This window comes from Vitis riparia, chromosome 1 (assembly GCF_004353265.1).
Source record: "Vitis riparia cultivar Riparia Gloire de Montpellier isolate 1030 chromosome 1, EGFV_Vit.rip_1.0, whole genome shotgun sequence".
Lineage (NCBI taxonomy): Eukaryota > Viridiplantae > Streptophyta > Magnoliopsida > Vitales > Vitaceae > Vitis > Vitis riparia.
In genome coordinates, this window is record NC_048431.1 from 21,508,886 (window position 1) to 21,525,946 (window position 17,061).

General features: G+C 32.6%; 2 protein-coding genes across 2 annotated transcripts; one reads left to right on the plus strand and one right to left on the minus strand.

Moving 5' to 3' along the window:
- Positions 1-184: 184 nt before the first annotated feature.
- LOC117911356 (ankyrin-3-like) lies at positions 185-6,672 on the minus strand. The gene is made up of 4 exons (XM_034825703.1): positions 6,202-6,672; positions 4,253-4,528; positions 3,105-3,242; positions 185-1,976 (listed from the first exon to the last, which is right to left on the minus strand). Exons 1-4 carry the CDS (start codon positions 6,523-6,525, stop codon positions 426-428), a joined length of 2,289 nt encoding a protein of 762 aa, XP_034681594.1. The 5' UTR covers positions 6,526-6,672; the 3' UTR covers positions 185-425.
- Positions 6,673-15,190: 8,518 nt separating this feature from the next.
- LOC117923390 lies at positions 15,191-16,812 on the plus strand. Its single transcript, XM_034841654.1, has 2 exons — positions 15,191-16,433; positions 16,541-16,812. The coding sequence occupies exons 1-2, from the start codon at positions 15,677-15,679 to the stop codon at positions 16,567-16,569; spliced, it is 786 nt and encodes a 261-aa protein (XP_034697545.1). The 5' UTR covers positions 15,191-15,676; the 3' UTR covers positions 16,570-16,812.
- Positions 16,813-17,061: the final 249 nt, after the last annotated feature.

Sequence of the window (17,061 nt, forward strand, 5' to 3'; positions counted from 1 at the left end):
TGATTACGTGTATAAGAATGTTATAATAGTATAAAAGAATTTGCTAAATCGCAAACAATGTGACTAGGTAAAAACTTCATAATGAAACTTTTCAATTCAGTTAAAATTTTCTTGTAGTCCAAACTTGAATGCAAAGTAAAACATACAATGAATTCAACTTTAGTTCCCAAACTATTTTGTCAACTTTTGAAGGGCAATGTAGCATCTAGTTTTATTTTCAATGCATATGAATTGTTAACATTAAAATTATCTGGCAATTCTAACATTGATCTCAAATGTTGATGCCCCACTTTTTTCTCGAGTGTAATATACATTATCAGCTTTGAAAAAGGAAACACTGGGAAGAAGAATACATTGAGATGAAGTATTCCCTCAGACAACTTTACATAAATCTGCAAAGAGAATGAAGAATTCTCATGCTATACTCACATATCGTTCTGTTTCTTTCCGAAAATGGCTTCCCTTGTCACAAGCTTGATGCCCCTCACCCACAATTCAGCAACTTCAATTCCACCTTCACATACAAAATGCACCTCCTTGTTCTTTGTGGTCATTACATGGAACAGTCCTGGCTCATCAGCGTCAAGCTTTCTTCTCCGGTTCCACCGAAATGATGTGCTGGGCCCGAGCTCGGCCCCCCTGCAGATCACATTCCTCTTGCTTGACTTCCCCCACCTCAACACCCCAATTCCATCCACCATTTTCAGTACTTTACTGTGGGGAGTTCCTTTGCCTCTCTTTGTGTGCTTCTTCACAGGAGCCCCATCTAGCACAAGCGTTCGGGCAAGCTCATCAAGTATCACACACTCTGCGCCGTTCCCAAATCCATTTTTCCTAGCAAGCACGAGCGCTGTCTCATGTCTCTCATTCTTAATGTTGCATATTGCCCCGCATGAGATCAAGAACTCACACATGCTGCCATGGCCTCCCCTTGCTGCTAACATGAGTGGAGTATATCCATCAGTATCAGCAAAGTTGATGTCATAACCTCTGTTGGCTAATGTCCGAGCCAAATCTAAGTCTCCACAGCGTGCTGCACAATGTAAAGGGTAAAATCCAGCAGAACGATGGTTTCCTCTTTCAAGCGCATATTCAAGGATCACCTTTTCAAATAGATCGGCATTATGGTTAGCCTCTAATAGCGTAAGTGCTGTCTCACCGTATTTGTTCTGCAGCTTTATATTAGCTCCAGCATAAACAAGTATCCGGAAGGCATCCACTTGACCCCCTGCAGCTGCAATCATGGCTGCTGATAATCCATTTTGATCCTGTTCGTCAAGATCGATATCTGGCCGCTCAATGAGTTTTTTCAGGGCCACAGCATCATTTGCTTGAGTTGCAAAGATTAGAGGAGAAAATATTGAGGTATTGCTTGATGCAACAGTGCTCCCAGCATGAATTACATCTAACACTGCTTGTCTAAAGCCAAGAGTCCACCGAATTGAGCTTGCAATCGAGCAGGCGCATTGCCCAGCTGCATTGACTAAACCAAAGTCAGCACCAGCTGCGGCCAAAACTCTAAGACACTCCTCATGTTTGTATCTTGTGCAGATCATCAGTGCAGATTCTCCAGATGCTGTTGGAGAGTTGAGATTGCAGCCAGCATTGATCAGACATTGAAGAATTTTAGCCAATCCAAACTGTGCAGCCAAATGTATAGGGCGTAACTCTGTTTTTGATGTTGTTTTCACCGGCAATTCTACATCTGCACCACAATTCAATAGCACATCAAGTGCTCCTGGATTGCCACATAGGATGGCATGGTGCACAAGGGTCCTCCCTAAGTGATGGTTGTTAACAGAGTGGTGTTGCAAGAGCATGCGCAAGATAGCACCGCTGGCTTCAAAATACTCCACTGCACACCAGGTGATTGAGTAGGGCTCTGCCAATCCCACTCCTACCCGAAATTCTTCTCCTGTAGCTGTGTCCCATGACCAGGCTCCAAGTCTAACTTTGATGTCAACTCTGACGCCAGCCTTACCATTGTCAAAGGGTGATGCATATTAGAGAGCAATTGTGTGATAATGTTATTAGAAGAATGCTTGTCTAAATGATTAAGAAACAATCTATCTAACCAGTTGATGCAGTCATATCATATGCATATGCAGCAAGTATAGGGGGACTATATCAATTGAGAGCGTGCTGAATTGCCTCAAACATAATTTATGTTTGGGTGTGACATTTAGATTACGTTTGGTTCCCATAAAGTATTAAGAAAAGAAAAAAATGCTAAGGAAATTTATTTTCTCATGTTTGGTATCACTATGAAAAATACGAAAAAAAATAATAATTAAAATTAGTTAGAAACTCATGCATTTTTAAATTATTTAATCTTTATCTAAAAGAATTAAAATAAGTTAAATGAGTTTTAAGTAGTACAAAAAATAATTTATTAACTTTAAATCTATATGTTATTTATCTTCAATTTTTCTTTCTTTCTACTTTTCATCTCTATTTTCTTTCTCTCATATTCTCTCCCAAATTTTATTGGGAACCAAACATAGCCTTAAGGATCCCATTTGCCTAATATTTGGACACAAAAGGCTCCCCATTAAGCATACAATTATGGTTCCACGTATCATATGAAGCCAAAACAGACTATGGAATTAGTAAGGAATATCGCTTGACAACATTCCAGAAAATGACATCCTACAGAGACTGTATAATGTCGATGTAAAAGACTATCTTCTATTCTCTTATGCTTAACATGAATTGCATGCAAATTTCTGCCTACCATTTGTTGTATACTTTTCTAGTACCATAAACTACATTATTGATCCGGAGTGATGAGCAAAAACCACACCACTGGTTTCCAACTCAAACTAAGGAAGTAGTGTCACACTACATCACAAGGAAAAAACTGAATTTTGTTTATTTCAATCATGAACAAGTGATTGGATTGAATTATGTACTCCTGCCTTCTCTTACGATGTGGCTATACTGTCATCTCATGAGTATTTACAAAGCTACTTTTCCTCACACAGCATGTCATTATTTGTCCAGTTTTGTAAAAACACTCGAGTGTCATCACATTATATGACAGTGTCCCTGAAGAGAAATATTTTTCCTAAGTGATTTGGGTGATCTTGCACAAGAATGTTTACCTGTAATAGCAATCGAACAACAGAGACCTGTCTACTAACAATGGCAACAGCAAGCGCATTACAGTTAACATTGGTGTGCATGAAAGGCTTGGAAGACTGAAGCAGCATCCTATCAGTTGCATTGGCATCAACTCCACACTGCCACCAGTCAAGAGAATTAGTGTTATTAAAGAGCTTATATCTCAGTTTATTCCATCCATAGAACAATACTTACTAAAGGAAATGTTGATGTCTCACAAGGAGCTCCCTTCTATCAAGAATCAAGGGAGTCTGCATTCAATGTGGGAGCCAGCACATGGTAGGAAACCAATTAGTTATCATGTTTAAAGAAGATTTTTTTAATCGGATGGTTTTGATATTGGGTTAAGGTAAATGGGATTTCTGAATTTTTTAATGAAAAAGGTTGCCTTGGGCCTGAGAATTTAGAAGGACGGCTAAAGGTTTATAGTGGACCCATTTTATCGATGCTGAAAGAAATATCAGAAAAATGTTTGCTTGAAAGTATGAATGATTCAAAGAATTCTAAGGAATGAAGAGAAAATACTATTTATTTTCAAAATTAAAATTTTGGTAGACAGAGAAGGACCAGTTCTGGAAGGACCAAATTAATTTCCCCTGCCAAAGACCAGCGAAATTGATGGGCTGCAGGATAAAGAATGCCAGTGATAGGACTATATGACTCTGCACCAAAATTTAAAGCAACAGTTGCAAAATAATGATCCTGGAGATATTTCGTTTAGGTTCCAAACAGAAGAGCAACAGGAAAATGAATCTGTGCTCATCACACCCATAGTTAAGATAAATGCAAACTAGTTAAGATAATCCTGTTTCAACATTCTCCTTCATTCAATAACATAACTCCAGCAGTTTTTACAGTTAGAAACTGTTTGGGTTTATAGTCATATGCACTCCTTGGCTAAGTAATTTGTGGGGGAAAGCTAACCAATCACCATGAACAAATGATGGAATAAAGAGATGGGAAGAGTCAGAACTGTGCCGCAAAAGCTTAAACAATTAGGAAACAGGCAAACCATGCATATGGTCCCACTTTTCCTGCCCCTGTCGGAGCTATTCCCTCTTTATCACATGTCTCTATGCAAAGGACTGAAAAAGACCCAATGCATTAGAAAATATTAACAGGAATTCACCTTGATGAGCGTGTCCACAACATCCACAAACCCTCTGCAGCAAGCGGTGACAAGAGCATGCACAGCAGCATATGGGCGGATCATCTCAGAACCCATGAGCAACTCGGCAGGTCTGGCCCGCCCAAGATAGCTTGCCTCCAGTAAAGCCTCCTCGCATGCCGGCTGAGACGCCCCTGCATTGATAAGTGTCTGCAATATCTCCAGATGGCCCTCCCTCACGGCTGCTGTCGTCGCATAGCCTCGAAATAGCTTTTGGTTCACATTAGCTCCAACACTCTATGATCCCAAAATGCCAAAGCTCAGTAATAAGGAATATATGGCTTAATAATATCTTATCGCTCTTAATTTTACACTAAATCACATATTCATAATACAGATCACTTTTTACTCATCATCTGAAAAAGGAAAATTCTTCAGGTAAAGTGATTTTTATCCATCAGGACCTGAATGTGAATCCATTAAAGCGGAGTACGAATCTCAGGCTGTGTCAGGTGAAAAATGCATCCATTATGCTACATGTTGGGAAGGTTGAGAGACTTTATGCATCTGCTCTCACTAATCTGTAGACCTGTTAAAGACTCTTTCTTGGTGCATAAAATGGCTTTATTGAAGAACTTCCGTAGACTTGCAACTGATGATGCGCAAACACTGACATTGCAATCAAATATGGAAGATAAAAAGATGGAACCAAAATTTATTTCAATTTCAGAGGAAAGCTTGATTTTTTTAATCTTTTTATTTTTTTTTTATAGTTTTTTACCCACAAACTTTCCATCTCCACCATTACCATTGAAAGTGCATAAAAAATCTAAATCATTAAATGAAAGATATAAAGATTAAAATTGGGGTATGACTTGATGCAAAGGATGATACTAAGGCACCGGATAACAGATATTAATGAGATTAAATGTAAATATGACACAATTTGATTGTTTTCGATGGGTATCTCTCCGGTATTACAGCAATACCTGTTAAATAAGTTTTCATGATTTCTTTATCATTTGCCATTAATGTTTTCATGGTGGAGAGCTTGAATGGGTTTCACACCTGGTTTTCTAATTTGTTTTAATCAAAATATGTCCACTTCACCCACATGACTTTTGCTTTTTGTTTGATACAATTAATGATATTTATACTGACATATTCAAGCAAAAATTCATAACCCTACCCCAAAAATTGATGTAATAGTATATGCTTTATTGAGTCAATAAGTACAACATTTGTTAACATGCCCATGGCACAGTATCATGCGCCATAAAAAAAAAAAAGTCCATAGTCGGTATCAGCGTTTGAATCCTATAAATCTGATTTGAAAAGAATAGATTTATATCGCAAGTCAAACATTCCTAAGGGAGTCTGGAGTCATAAATTATTATAGAATTGAAGACGGGGGAGAGGAAAAAATTCAAGAGACACAAATTCAAACAATCCGATGACCGCTTTACAAATTTGATTTCTTCCAAACAAATTCCTAAAAGCTTAGAAGAAATGCCAAAAATAAGCGAACAAATGCAAGAAAGACGAGAAGCCGAAAATGCAATTAAAATGCACCGAATTTGCTTCAGTGTATCGTAATGTCAAATTTGAAAAATTCAAGAACGGAAATTAAAAAAAAAAATGAATGTGAGAAAGTAGATTCAAACAAATCAATAGCCAAGAATGTTAGGAAACGAGAGTACGGATGACCTTTTGGTTTCTAACACTTTGTTTGGTTGCAGAGAAAATAGAATAAAACATAAGGATTTAAAAATTCAAAACTCAAAAGACTTTTCATTCTTTGAGGCTGAGAGAAGACTAAACCAATAACAGTTACCTTTTCAGTTCAAACAAACCAAAACAGCAGAAAACGCACGATTCTAAACCTTCGAGTTTCTGTTTCCTCTGTTCTCTCAGCAACCAAACAGACTCTAATTCCAGAAACAAGGCGAGAAAGTTAAAGCCAAAATTACCAGCAATTTCCTGACGAGCGCAACGTTTCCAGCATGTGCAGCGAGAAACAGAGCGGTTACCTCGGTCTTGAACTCCTCGAACTCCACGCGAACTTCGTGCGGACTCTCGTCGTGGAGAACAACCTCCGTCTTCCTGGCCCTCAAGTACACAGTTCCGATGAAGCTGACGTCGACGAAAGGATCGGCGATGCAGTCCAACGCCGACTTCAGATCGTTGCGGTGTGAAGCATCCACGAGCTTCTGAGACACTTCTGCTGCGTAGTCGATCGGGAACACCTGTTTTCCGGCCAGGAATCCGGTGCCGGCGTTGCTGAATACCATCATTATGAGAATGGATGGTGAGCTTAGTTGGCAGAAAACATGGATGATCTCGCCGGAGAGTGATATTAAAGAAGAAGCGGGGAGTGATCGTATAATATATATATAGAGACACGACAGGGTCGAAGTTATCGTTAAGAACTAGGAAGCTTATGCTGCATGCCCAAAATGCCTTCGATTTTTCAGATTCTTAATTTATATTGCGTTTGGCTGGAAGGAAACTATAAGAAAAGGAAACTTCGGAATCTTAATATTGACGCTCTAACAAAAAATTGTTAGTGATAATTACTTGTATTAGAAATAAATTTATAACATTAATATTTATAACATATAATTATTATAAATAAAATATAAAGGAAACAGAAATAACAAAAAAAAGGCCTTTTCTATATTTGATTGGTATTAATGAAATAAAAATTGTTGTTGGTATTTAAATTTAGAGTTATTTGATTAAAAGGATCATTAAAAGTCTAATTTTTCAAATCCAATTTTTTACCCTTTTTTTTAATTTTATTTTGACAAAAATATTCTCATTCTTTTCTTGTAAAAGTAATTCCGTCTTTTATAACTATATGTAAATATTTGAATAATTAAGGATATTTATATCAAAAATAAATTATTTTTCAAATAAAAACATGAAAGATGCTAAATTTACAAATATGAAAATTATTTTATTCATTTTAACCAATTAATTCTTAAATTTATAAATTTTTATTCCATTTTTAACTTCTATACCATAAAAGTTTTATCAATTATTTTCAACTAGAATTTAATTTTTGTTATTAATTCCTGAATTATAATCTTTATAAAAAAAATTCTAATCATTCTTAGCCTAGTGCTTTTTTTAGCCATTATTGGATTTTTTTTTAACATCATTTTGGCTACGTTTGGTTATATTGCTTGAATTCTATTTTTAAAAATAAAAACTCTTGTATAAAAATATAAATTTACTTGTATATTCATAAAAATTTAAAATAGTAAAAGCCTTTTTAGTCATGTGATTTAAAAGTAGTTTTCTATTTTTAAAAATAAAAAATTGTTTTTTAAAATTTTCTAATACGGTTTTATGATTGTTTTTTGGAAACAAAATGAAATAGAAAACAAGTAAGAGTTGTTTTCATCGGTTTTTAAAAAACATGATCAAACAAGCTTTTGATTTTTTAATTGATTTTTAAACAAATATATTTTTAGTATAATCCTTAAAAAGTTTATTTTTATGTTTTGTTTTTAAAAATGAAAAATAAAAAGTATATAAAGGGATACTTATAGATATATATATATTTTTTACATTTGGTAATATATTTTCAAAGAATAAGAGTTAATAATATAATTTTTATAAAATTTGATAATGATCGAATTTATATTTAAAATAATATAATTTCATAAAATTTATTGCTTTAATTTACAAAAATAATTTTTTTACTAATTTAAATATAGCTTAATAATGTTAAGTATTTAGATGTTTATTTTTATAATATTTTATTTTTATTAAACATTAAAAAGTAAATAAAAATCAAGTATTACTCTATTCAATAAAAAAATTACAATCAATTATGAAAAAAATAGGAAAACAAACAACCTAAAATTTGAAAACAAATTATTTTTAATAAAAAGTTAAGAAAAATTCTAACAAAAATAATTTAAAGAAATTTTTTTATTATTTAAATAAGAATAATTAACATTTTTAAAATTTTGAGTATATATTATTGTTCAAAACATTAGCAAAAACAAGATCTATCAAATAAAATGTCTTAAGAACGGTAATGATGTGTAAATGTTTCAAATTCAAACTCCCGATCAATGAGCAACAAAAATGTTACTTGGTTTTAGCGGGAGAGAGAATTTGAATCCTAATAAACAATTTTTACTTGATTTGTAATAATAGTTAATTAAATCAAATTAATTGTTAATCCTAAATAATAATCACATGATTTGATATTATACGGATCTGATTCGTAGACCTTCTTGATAAAACAGATCAAACTGATTATTATAAAATAATTTATAAAAAAAATATTTATAAAATTAATTTTATTAAATGTAAAAGAAATTTTATATTTTTTTAAAAATAAAAAATATTGAAATGTAAGAGATACATATCCGATTTGATCTGATCCTATCCTGTACCTGAAGATAGCCTAAAAGATTACAATTTGACATTCGAAAAGCTTAATAAATAAAAAGCATTGTTTTTATTGAATATGGTCATAAAAATTTCAATAATTAATTAGAATATTAAAAAGTTGATCCATACGAAGAATAACGGAGCCATGTGTAGGTCGGTGATATCATTGCGAATTGCCGGATTCGGCCTGCATTCATGTCAAAACAAAATTAAACTTTCTGATATGCCGTCGGCCCATCCAAGATTCGACAACGCTGCAACAAAAAAACAATCGGGGAATGTTTGCTGGCCTCCCATTCATATATTCTTGTTTTTTGGGGTGATGCACTGTTAATAGTCACGGTGCAAACTTGCATGAGTGAAAAGGCATTAGACAGGAGTTGATCTACCAAATCTGGTGCAGTTACAAATAAGGATGATGGAAAGAAAGATGAGTCAAGAAAGGGAGGAAAATTTGAAATTGTTGGAGTTGGTTAAGAAGAATGAGTTGCTTGCGTACATATTCGTCAACCGGGCATTTTTTTGCGTGCATTCCTAATCTTTGAAAAGTTGAATTCATCATTTATTTTGATTAAAAAAAACATATTTACAAAAAATCAAACAAAAAAAAACACGTTTATGAAAAACTAAATTCAAAATAATTTAAAATGATTTGATTCAATTATTATCAAGAAAATTTTATTTTATTAATGAGAATATTATTTAATTTGTTTTTGTCAGGAAAATAATGATTTTTTACAAAGGATGTTTCACTCCATTTTATTAGTAAAAATGATTTTTAATAGGAAAATGATTTTTTTTATAAAATTATTTACAAAGATACCTCAATTCTTTTTATTTACCAAAAATTGATTTTTTTTATTTTAATTTTATAAAAAAAAAGATTTATTAAAAATCTGATTTTATCTTTGTTTGGTTTTAATAAAGGTTTGTCGTTTTCATTAAAAGAATTTTGCAAATTATTTTGATTCTATAAAAATAATTTCAAATTTATTATTTATTTAAAAAAAGTTTCAATGTATAAAAAAAATTATAAAAATTATATATTCAAGTTATAAAAGAAAAATTAAAATCTCAATTTATTACTTTTTCCATTTTATTTTAAAAAATATTTTTCAATTTTATTAAAAATAAGGTTTTACCAATTTTATTTTGAGGAAAAAAATAATTCTAAAATTATTTTTAAGAAAATGGTTTTATTTATTAATAAAAATATCTCATTTAAAAAAAAAAATTCAGACATGCAAGAAAACTCCCCTTACCAAAATATACAATAAATGAAGTCTCCCAAAGAAATAAAATATATACAAGGAGTCCCACTGAAACCCTAGAGAGTTGTCTTCCAAGTTTGGCTCACAATCTTAACTCCTCCATGCGTCTAGCAGCCTGGTCTTCAACCACACCAACTGCTTTCAACCAACTTACTACACATTTGCTATGCCTCTTCCTCTAGCCATCATGCTATGCAAAAAGAAAATTTCTAAGCATAGAAAAATAATTCAAAGTCCAAGCCCAAAGCAATATCCAAACAAGTACACAAGCCTAAATCAAAATAAAACAAGTTAAAGCCTAACAACAAAATCCACATATCAATAAGCCTAAATCAAACTAAATGGAGAATCAAAGCCCAAGTAAATTAAAAGGTAACTTAACTAGGCCTAAACTCAAATCAAGATCTATAAAAATTAATTGAACCGATCCCTAGTCAAAATACATCAAGCCTAAATAAGGTAACCAAAAAGTATAACCCAAAATAACCGAACCATAACCCAAATTTGAATAATCCAAAGCAACAATGTAAACCTACATCCAAACAAATCAGAATTAAAAGTAAAGCAAAATATCCACAGGCTTAAGCCTAATACCAAAAGTAAATAGGTAGTTTAAAGATCAAGGCAATATGTTTACTCTCATTGAAAGCCTTAGGAATGAAAGAATGAATGGTAGCTAAGTTGAAGAATGGTAGTGGTTGTGAGTGGCGACAATGTTTGTGGTCGTTGCAACGTAGAGGGATTAAGGGAGGAACATCAACATAGTGGGTTTGATGAAGATGGAAGTGGAAATGAGAAGGGAGAGATATAAATAGAGAGAGAGAGAGAGAGAGAGAGAGAGAGAGAGAGAGAGAGAGGAGGAAATAAGGAAAAGAGGTGGATGGAGGTGGGTGATGCCGTTAGTGGTGGTCGATGGTGGAGTGGTAAGGAATGTTAAGATAAAGCCCTTAAAAATATGACATGATATAATTCCGATTTTACTTTTATCTATCCTTATTCCATGCATTCTTTATGAGTATTCTTGCTTGTATCTTTTGCATTGTATGTAACTTAGGTGTATTAAGAGTTACATAGAAAGATCTAAGTCATAAATTCCTTACAAATAGATGACTTGTTCACAATTGGTCCATGGGTTTAGGTAACCCATTAAAGGTTATAGTGCACTACCTTCTAATTGGAAGGATGATTGGTCATAACTATCGAGATGAATTTCCCATGGTGAGTGCATTAGTGTGTTTAGTTATACATTGGACAAAACTTATGGTGTGTCATGCCTTAAGGCTATCAAGCAATCACGACTTCACTAAGCTACTTCATTATGTTGTCCCTTAACTTTGAAAGAATATTAAGTTTGTACTAAAGTTACCAGTGACTTTGACCTACAGGTGAGATTGTAAGCTAATCATATATTCCTCCTATAAATTAGGTCACTATTGATGAAAGCTTGTAGCAATATGTATTTTTAATAGAAACACCATGATATCTCATGGGATTGAGACATAACGTCTCATTGGGTGATTTTAAGAAGGTGTATTCATGGAAACTATGGTTATAATAGTTATTTAAGTGGAAGTTGATAGAGGTCCTTTGAGAGCTAAGATATGTTAGTTGAATATACGATAGAATGATATGTAATTCAAGGATAATAGAGGTAGTTTTAAAAAATTGTTAACTTTCACCTTATTAGACTACAAACACTCATTCATGCAGGAGACTAAATGCAATGGATAGCAGGTCACCAGCTCAAGCATATAGTGTCTTGTTGTTTTTTTACATAGAATACTAGAATTTAGTCGATTATTTGTAGTGGGATATTGAATCAACTTCAAAATTGGATTTTGAGGGAACCGGTACTCTTATTGGTCCCAATAGTCCCTGTTGTGAGTTTATATACTTTGTTAACATGAGTTATGAGAGTCAGATGGACTCTAGGTTCACTTTTATGTATAAGAGTGTTTTAATAATTATATAAGGTTGCACAAGGGTAAATGAATAAAGTCTTTGGATAAGACTAATTGATTAATTAATAGACCTAAGTTATGCTAAATTAAGTGGTCTAAGCCCATATGAACTCAAGTCATTTAAGTCCAATTAGGAACTTATAAATATCTCATAGGGGTTAGGGTTTTCAACACTTTTGTCTTCCACCATTCAAAGAGAAAGAGAGTCATAATTTCCACCTTTCTTTTCTCCTCATTAGAAATGTACCAAGAGCAAAGTTGAGTCATTGGACAAAAAATCGTAGGTTTATGAGACTTTCAATAATTTCAAGGTTATCTTCAACACTTGGAATTTAAGATTTGTGAACATCCAAACCTAAATGTTAATACTTTAACCCTAAAGATCAATTCTTTTTGAAAAATTAGTATTACTTTTGTTGCTTATATCTAATATGCCAATAGGAAAGTGGTTGTATGTGGCGTTGCTATGAGTGGTGGGGAAATGGTGGTGCTATGAGCGATGGGGAAACAATGTTGGTGACGGGAAAAAGGGAGATGAAGAGAGAGAGAGAGGGAAAGAAAGAGAGAAAAGGAAAAAGAGAGGTAGATGATAGGAGAGGGGATGATCATTGGCAATGACCTTGATAGTGACGCCATTTGTAGTCACCATGATGAATGAAGGTGACGACAACATATGGAGTGAGTGTGGATGTTATGGAGACAGAAGAGAGAAAAAGAAAAGAAAAGAAAAAAATTATTTGTTTATTCTTAAATTATTTTTAAAATTTAATAAATTTTATGTATCAAATGTTGATATAAAATTTATTTACTTAATAAAAAATTCTAGAGAAATTAAAAGAAATTAAGAAAAACAATGTAATTTAAAAAAAGTCATATTTAAAGATTTTCAGTATTGAATTGTGAAAAATGGTACTATATTATATTTTATTTACTTTTTATGTTTTTTTTTTTTAATTTTTTTATATTTTATTTTATTTTTAAAAATTAATGAAAACAAATTCTATTTATTTTCTATTTTATTTTATTCATAAAAGCTAAAATTAGAAACCAATGGTTAGATAATATTATAAATTTTTATAACAAATAAGGCATACAACCAACCCTACCAATGTATTCTAGAATCTCCCATCACTCTAAACGAAATCAATCATATCGGCTAACCAATGGTTGACAAAATTTTCCGCGAGAAAGACCAGCAAATCCCATTCACCAAGAATCGGAGAAATTCAAACCCATTGAATGAAGGGTACTCGTACCTGCTCCGTCTACCACAGTGAAACTGACCGAAAAGTCCTCTCAAACATTTGGCCTTTTCAAAAAGGTAAGATTGCCATTTTGAGGCTCTACCAAACAGGCCCTTAATCCCTTTCCGTTTTTTTCTTTTTCGTTTTCGGTTTTCCTGCTTTTAAGCAAACGACGTCGTCTTTTCAATTGGGGTTTGCAAAAGCTGAGTCACTTTCTCAAAACAACCAAGTTCCTTACTTCGTTAAAACGGCGCCGTTTATTCTAATATCTTCTAATAGACTACTTCACGACGTCGTTTGTCTTTCCCTAAGTAAAATAAAACGACGTCGTTGTTTGTTCAGTAACATCTCTTTTCAAACGATAGAAAAGTTTTCTTTTCTTAGATCACACTCAAAATTTTATTACCAAAAGGTCAAAAGACTTTATTTATGATGTTTGGGACTAAGATCTTTACCAATAAAAATATTAGTTTTAAAAGGTAGACGTGGACAGTTCAACCTTGGTGCAGCCCATGTTCATCAAATAGCTACAAAAAGATTAGTTATAAGCCACATTCATCTACAAATTTAGATCCCACTTCACATCATTCACCAACTCAATATTAAACATTCATTCATAATTTTGACTGATTGAATATTATTGGGCGTACTAATCATATGTAAATAAAGAATAATTATATCACTCTTTCCGTATGTGACAAAGAATTAGTTTATTTTATTCTAGGGTTTATTCAAATATGGTAATGACATCAGTTTAAAATGAATTGCCTCCATTTCAATAGGAAAATAATTTTTTGTCTTATTAAAAAAATTAAATGAAGTGAGCGGGGTGGGACGAGTACATGGATTTCCCAAACCCAGCCTTATTGGGTTTAACTTTTTTTTGAAAAGTTTTTAAAAGATTATTTAATTTTTTTTAATCACATTAAAATTAATGTATTTTATAAATAATTAAAATATTATCATTTTTTATAATTTATTTATTGAAAAGCATTTTATTATATAAGGATGACAAAACAATACTCCAATCCGTCTTGAACCCATTCCAAATTTAAAAAAAAAAATCTCAAACTCTCAAATCAATTTATTTAAATTTTAAATTCATTCTATCAAGGGCAATGTGGAATGAGAAAAAAAAAACTATCTCATTGTCATACCTAATAAATTATTAAAATTTAAATTCGAAGAGAAAAATATACAAACCATAAAAAAACAAAACTTATTTAACATTTTTTAATATTTTTTTGTTAGATTAATTTTTGTAATTAATCTATAATTTGGGCCACACATGTAAATAATTAAAATGTGTGTGCTATCATTTAATTAAGCCTAAATATAGTGATCTAATTAATAATTGATTAATTGGCTTAAGGGTATAATTGTCATGAGATTATTGTGTAGATACCATTAGATAATTATTATTTCTATGAGGGGCAGAAATATAATTGTGATAAAATTAAAACTGCCCTAGCAGTTTATAAATAGGGTTATGGTCCCCATTCTACCACTACGCATTCCAATTTCCGAAAATCCTCTCAGAGAGAAATTGAAACAGAATCTAGTGGCCAGAATTGGAAGACCATCTCAAAGGGTTTTCTTCCTATAAGGTTTCTCTTTCAATGGATTCAGGTATGTTTCCGCTATTATTTTTCTACTCATTTTTTTAATCAGGAGATTCCAGTATAGATGAAATTAGGGTATTCATCTTGGTTGATTTTAACAAGAATATTCCAGTATATATGAAATTAGGGTATTCATCTTGGTTGAGTTATAACAAGAAATATTCCAGTATATATGAAATTGGGGTATTCACCCTTGGTTGAGTTATAACAAGAAATATTCCAGTATATATGAAATTGGGGTATTCACCTTGGTTGATTTATAACAAGTGGTATCAGAGCCAACTCCTTGATTAATTTTTGAGTTATTATTTTAATATATATATATATGTCAATGGATTAAGATTTATGAAATATTGAGTTGATAAATTTTTTTTTTTATTACTATTATTATTATTATTATTATTTAATAGCATTTTATGATATTAATATTTAAGTTATTGATCTAACATTTTAAATAGGCTAATTAAAGCGGAAAATCACCAAAGTGACATCTTTCGTGTAGATTAGTCTGTTCGGGGTGTTAGATATTTGTGTGTATGTGATTCATGCGGGTATTGACTGGCCCAAAGGAAAGTTAATATTTGGTCAAATTGCATACATACCTGTGATGATAAATATGTGATGATTATAAAGGTAACTTAATGTGAATAATAAATCAATCCAAAGATAGATTTATTATTTGACATAACTTATCATCAATGTTTGATCACTACAACAAGAGTACCACTTACAGTTAATATTACTGTCCAAAGACTTGATATTAATGTTGTGCTAGGTATCTTGAAATGTCATAATTTGCTTTTAAATTTAAAGATTATGTGTTTAATTGCTTATTTTATGTGAGCATGATGGTTTATTTGATTCATTTTATTTTGTTCTGGATTCAGCTTTTATATCAACTACTTCTATATCTGCCAACATCAATAATGTCCCTATGTTAAATGGGACTAATTTTAAGGACTGGAAAGAGAATATGATGATTCTCTTAGGCTGCATGGATATAGACTTAGCCTTGAGAATGCCCAAACCCGATGAACTCAATGAGCAAAGTACTCAAGAGAATGAGGTTTATTGGGGTAAGTGGGAACGTTCAAATAGGCTAAGTCTTATGATCATGAAGCGCGGAATTCCAGAAGCTTTCAGGGGTGCGGTAACCGATGAGGTTACTAATGCCAGTGACTTCCTTGCGGAAATTCAGAAACGTTTTGCCAAAAACGATAAGGCTGAAACGAGCACGCTTTTAGCAAGCTTGATTTCAATGAAGTATAAAGGCAAGGGTAATGTTCGGGAGTACATCATGGAGATGTCTCATCTTGCTTCAAAACTTAAGGCTTTGAAACTTGAGTTATCTGATGATTTACTCGTGCATTTGGTTCTCATCTCTCTTCCTGCACAATTTAATCAATTCAAGGTCAGTTATAACTGTCAAAAGGATAAATGGACTCTTAATGAGCTCATTTCATTCTGTGTGCAAGAGGAAGAGAGATTGAAGCAAGACAAGACCGAAAGTGCTCATCTGGCTAGCACTTCCAAGGATAAGGGCAAACGAAGGAATAAGGATAATAAGGTTGCTGCTTCTAATGGCCTAGAACAAAAGAAACAGAAAGTTGAGGTAACATGTTTCTTCTGTAATAAGCCTGGACATACTAAGAAGGAATGTACCAAGTATGCTGCTTGGCGTGTTAAGAAAGGTATAATTCTTACTTTGGTCTGTTCTGAAGTTAATTTAGCTTCAGTATCTAGAAACACATGGTGGTTAGATTCTGGTGCTACTACTCACATTTGTGTTTCTATGCAGGGTTGCCTGAGTTACCGAAAACCAAGTGATGCTGAAAGATGCATCTATGTCGGAGACGGTCAGTCGGTAGAAGTGGAGGCAATAGGGCACTTTAGATTATTATTGAAATCTGGTTATTTTTTGGATTTAATAGATACTTTCGTTGTACCGTCTTTCAGACGGAATTTAATTTCAGTTTCTGTTTTGGACAAATCAGGTTATTCTTGTTCATTTGGAAACAATAGATTTGCATTATCTATTAATTCAAATATTGTAGGAACCGGTTTACTTAATGTTTATGATAATCTATATTTGTTGGAAACTGTTCCGTCCTATAATGAAACCTTGCATGTGGAATCACGAGGTACAAAACGTAAATTGAATAAAGATAATTCGGCCTCATTGTGGCACAAACGCCTAGGTCATATCTCTAAATCTAGAGTTGAGCGACTTGTGTCCGATGGGATTTTAGATTCACTTGACTTTTCAGATTTTGATATTTGTTTGAGTGTATTAAAGGAAAAACAGACCAAAACAAAGAA

Excerpts from the sequence above, each read along its gene's own strand:
- LOC117911356 (XM_034825703.1), bottom strand. The coding sequence starts at position 6,525 with ATGATGGTATTCAGCAACGCCGGCACCGGATTCCTGGCCGGAAAACAG. Across the intron at positions 4,529-6,201 it reads CGCTCGTCAGGAAATTGCTG|AGTGTTGGAGCTAATGTGAA; the intron begins GTAATTTTGGCT and ends TTGGGATCATAG. Across the intron at positions 3,243-4,252 it reads TTGTGGACACGCTCATCAAG|TGTGGAGTTGATGCCAATGC; the intron begins GTGAATTCCTGT and ends GACTGGTGGCAG.
- LOC117923390 (XM_034841654.1), top strand. The coding sequence starts at position 15,677 with ATGTTAAATGGGACTAATTTTAAGGACTGGAAAGAGAATATGATGATT. Across the intron at positions 16,434-16,540 it reads TGCTTGGCGTGTTAAGAAAG|GGTTGCCTGAGTTACCGAAA; the intron begins GTATAATTCTTA and ends GTTTCTATGCAG.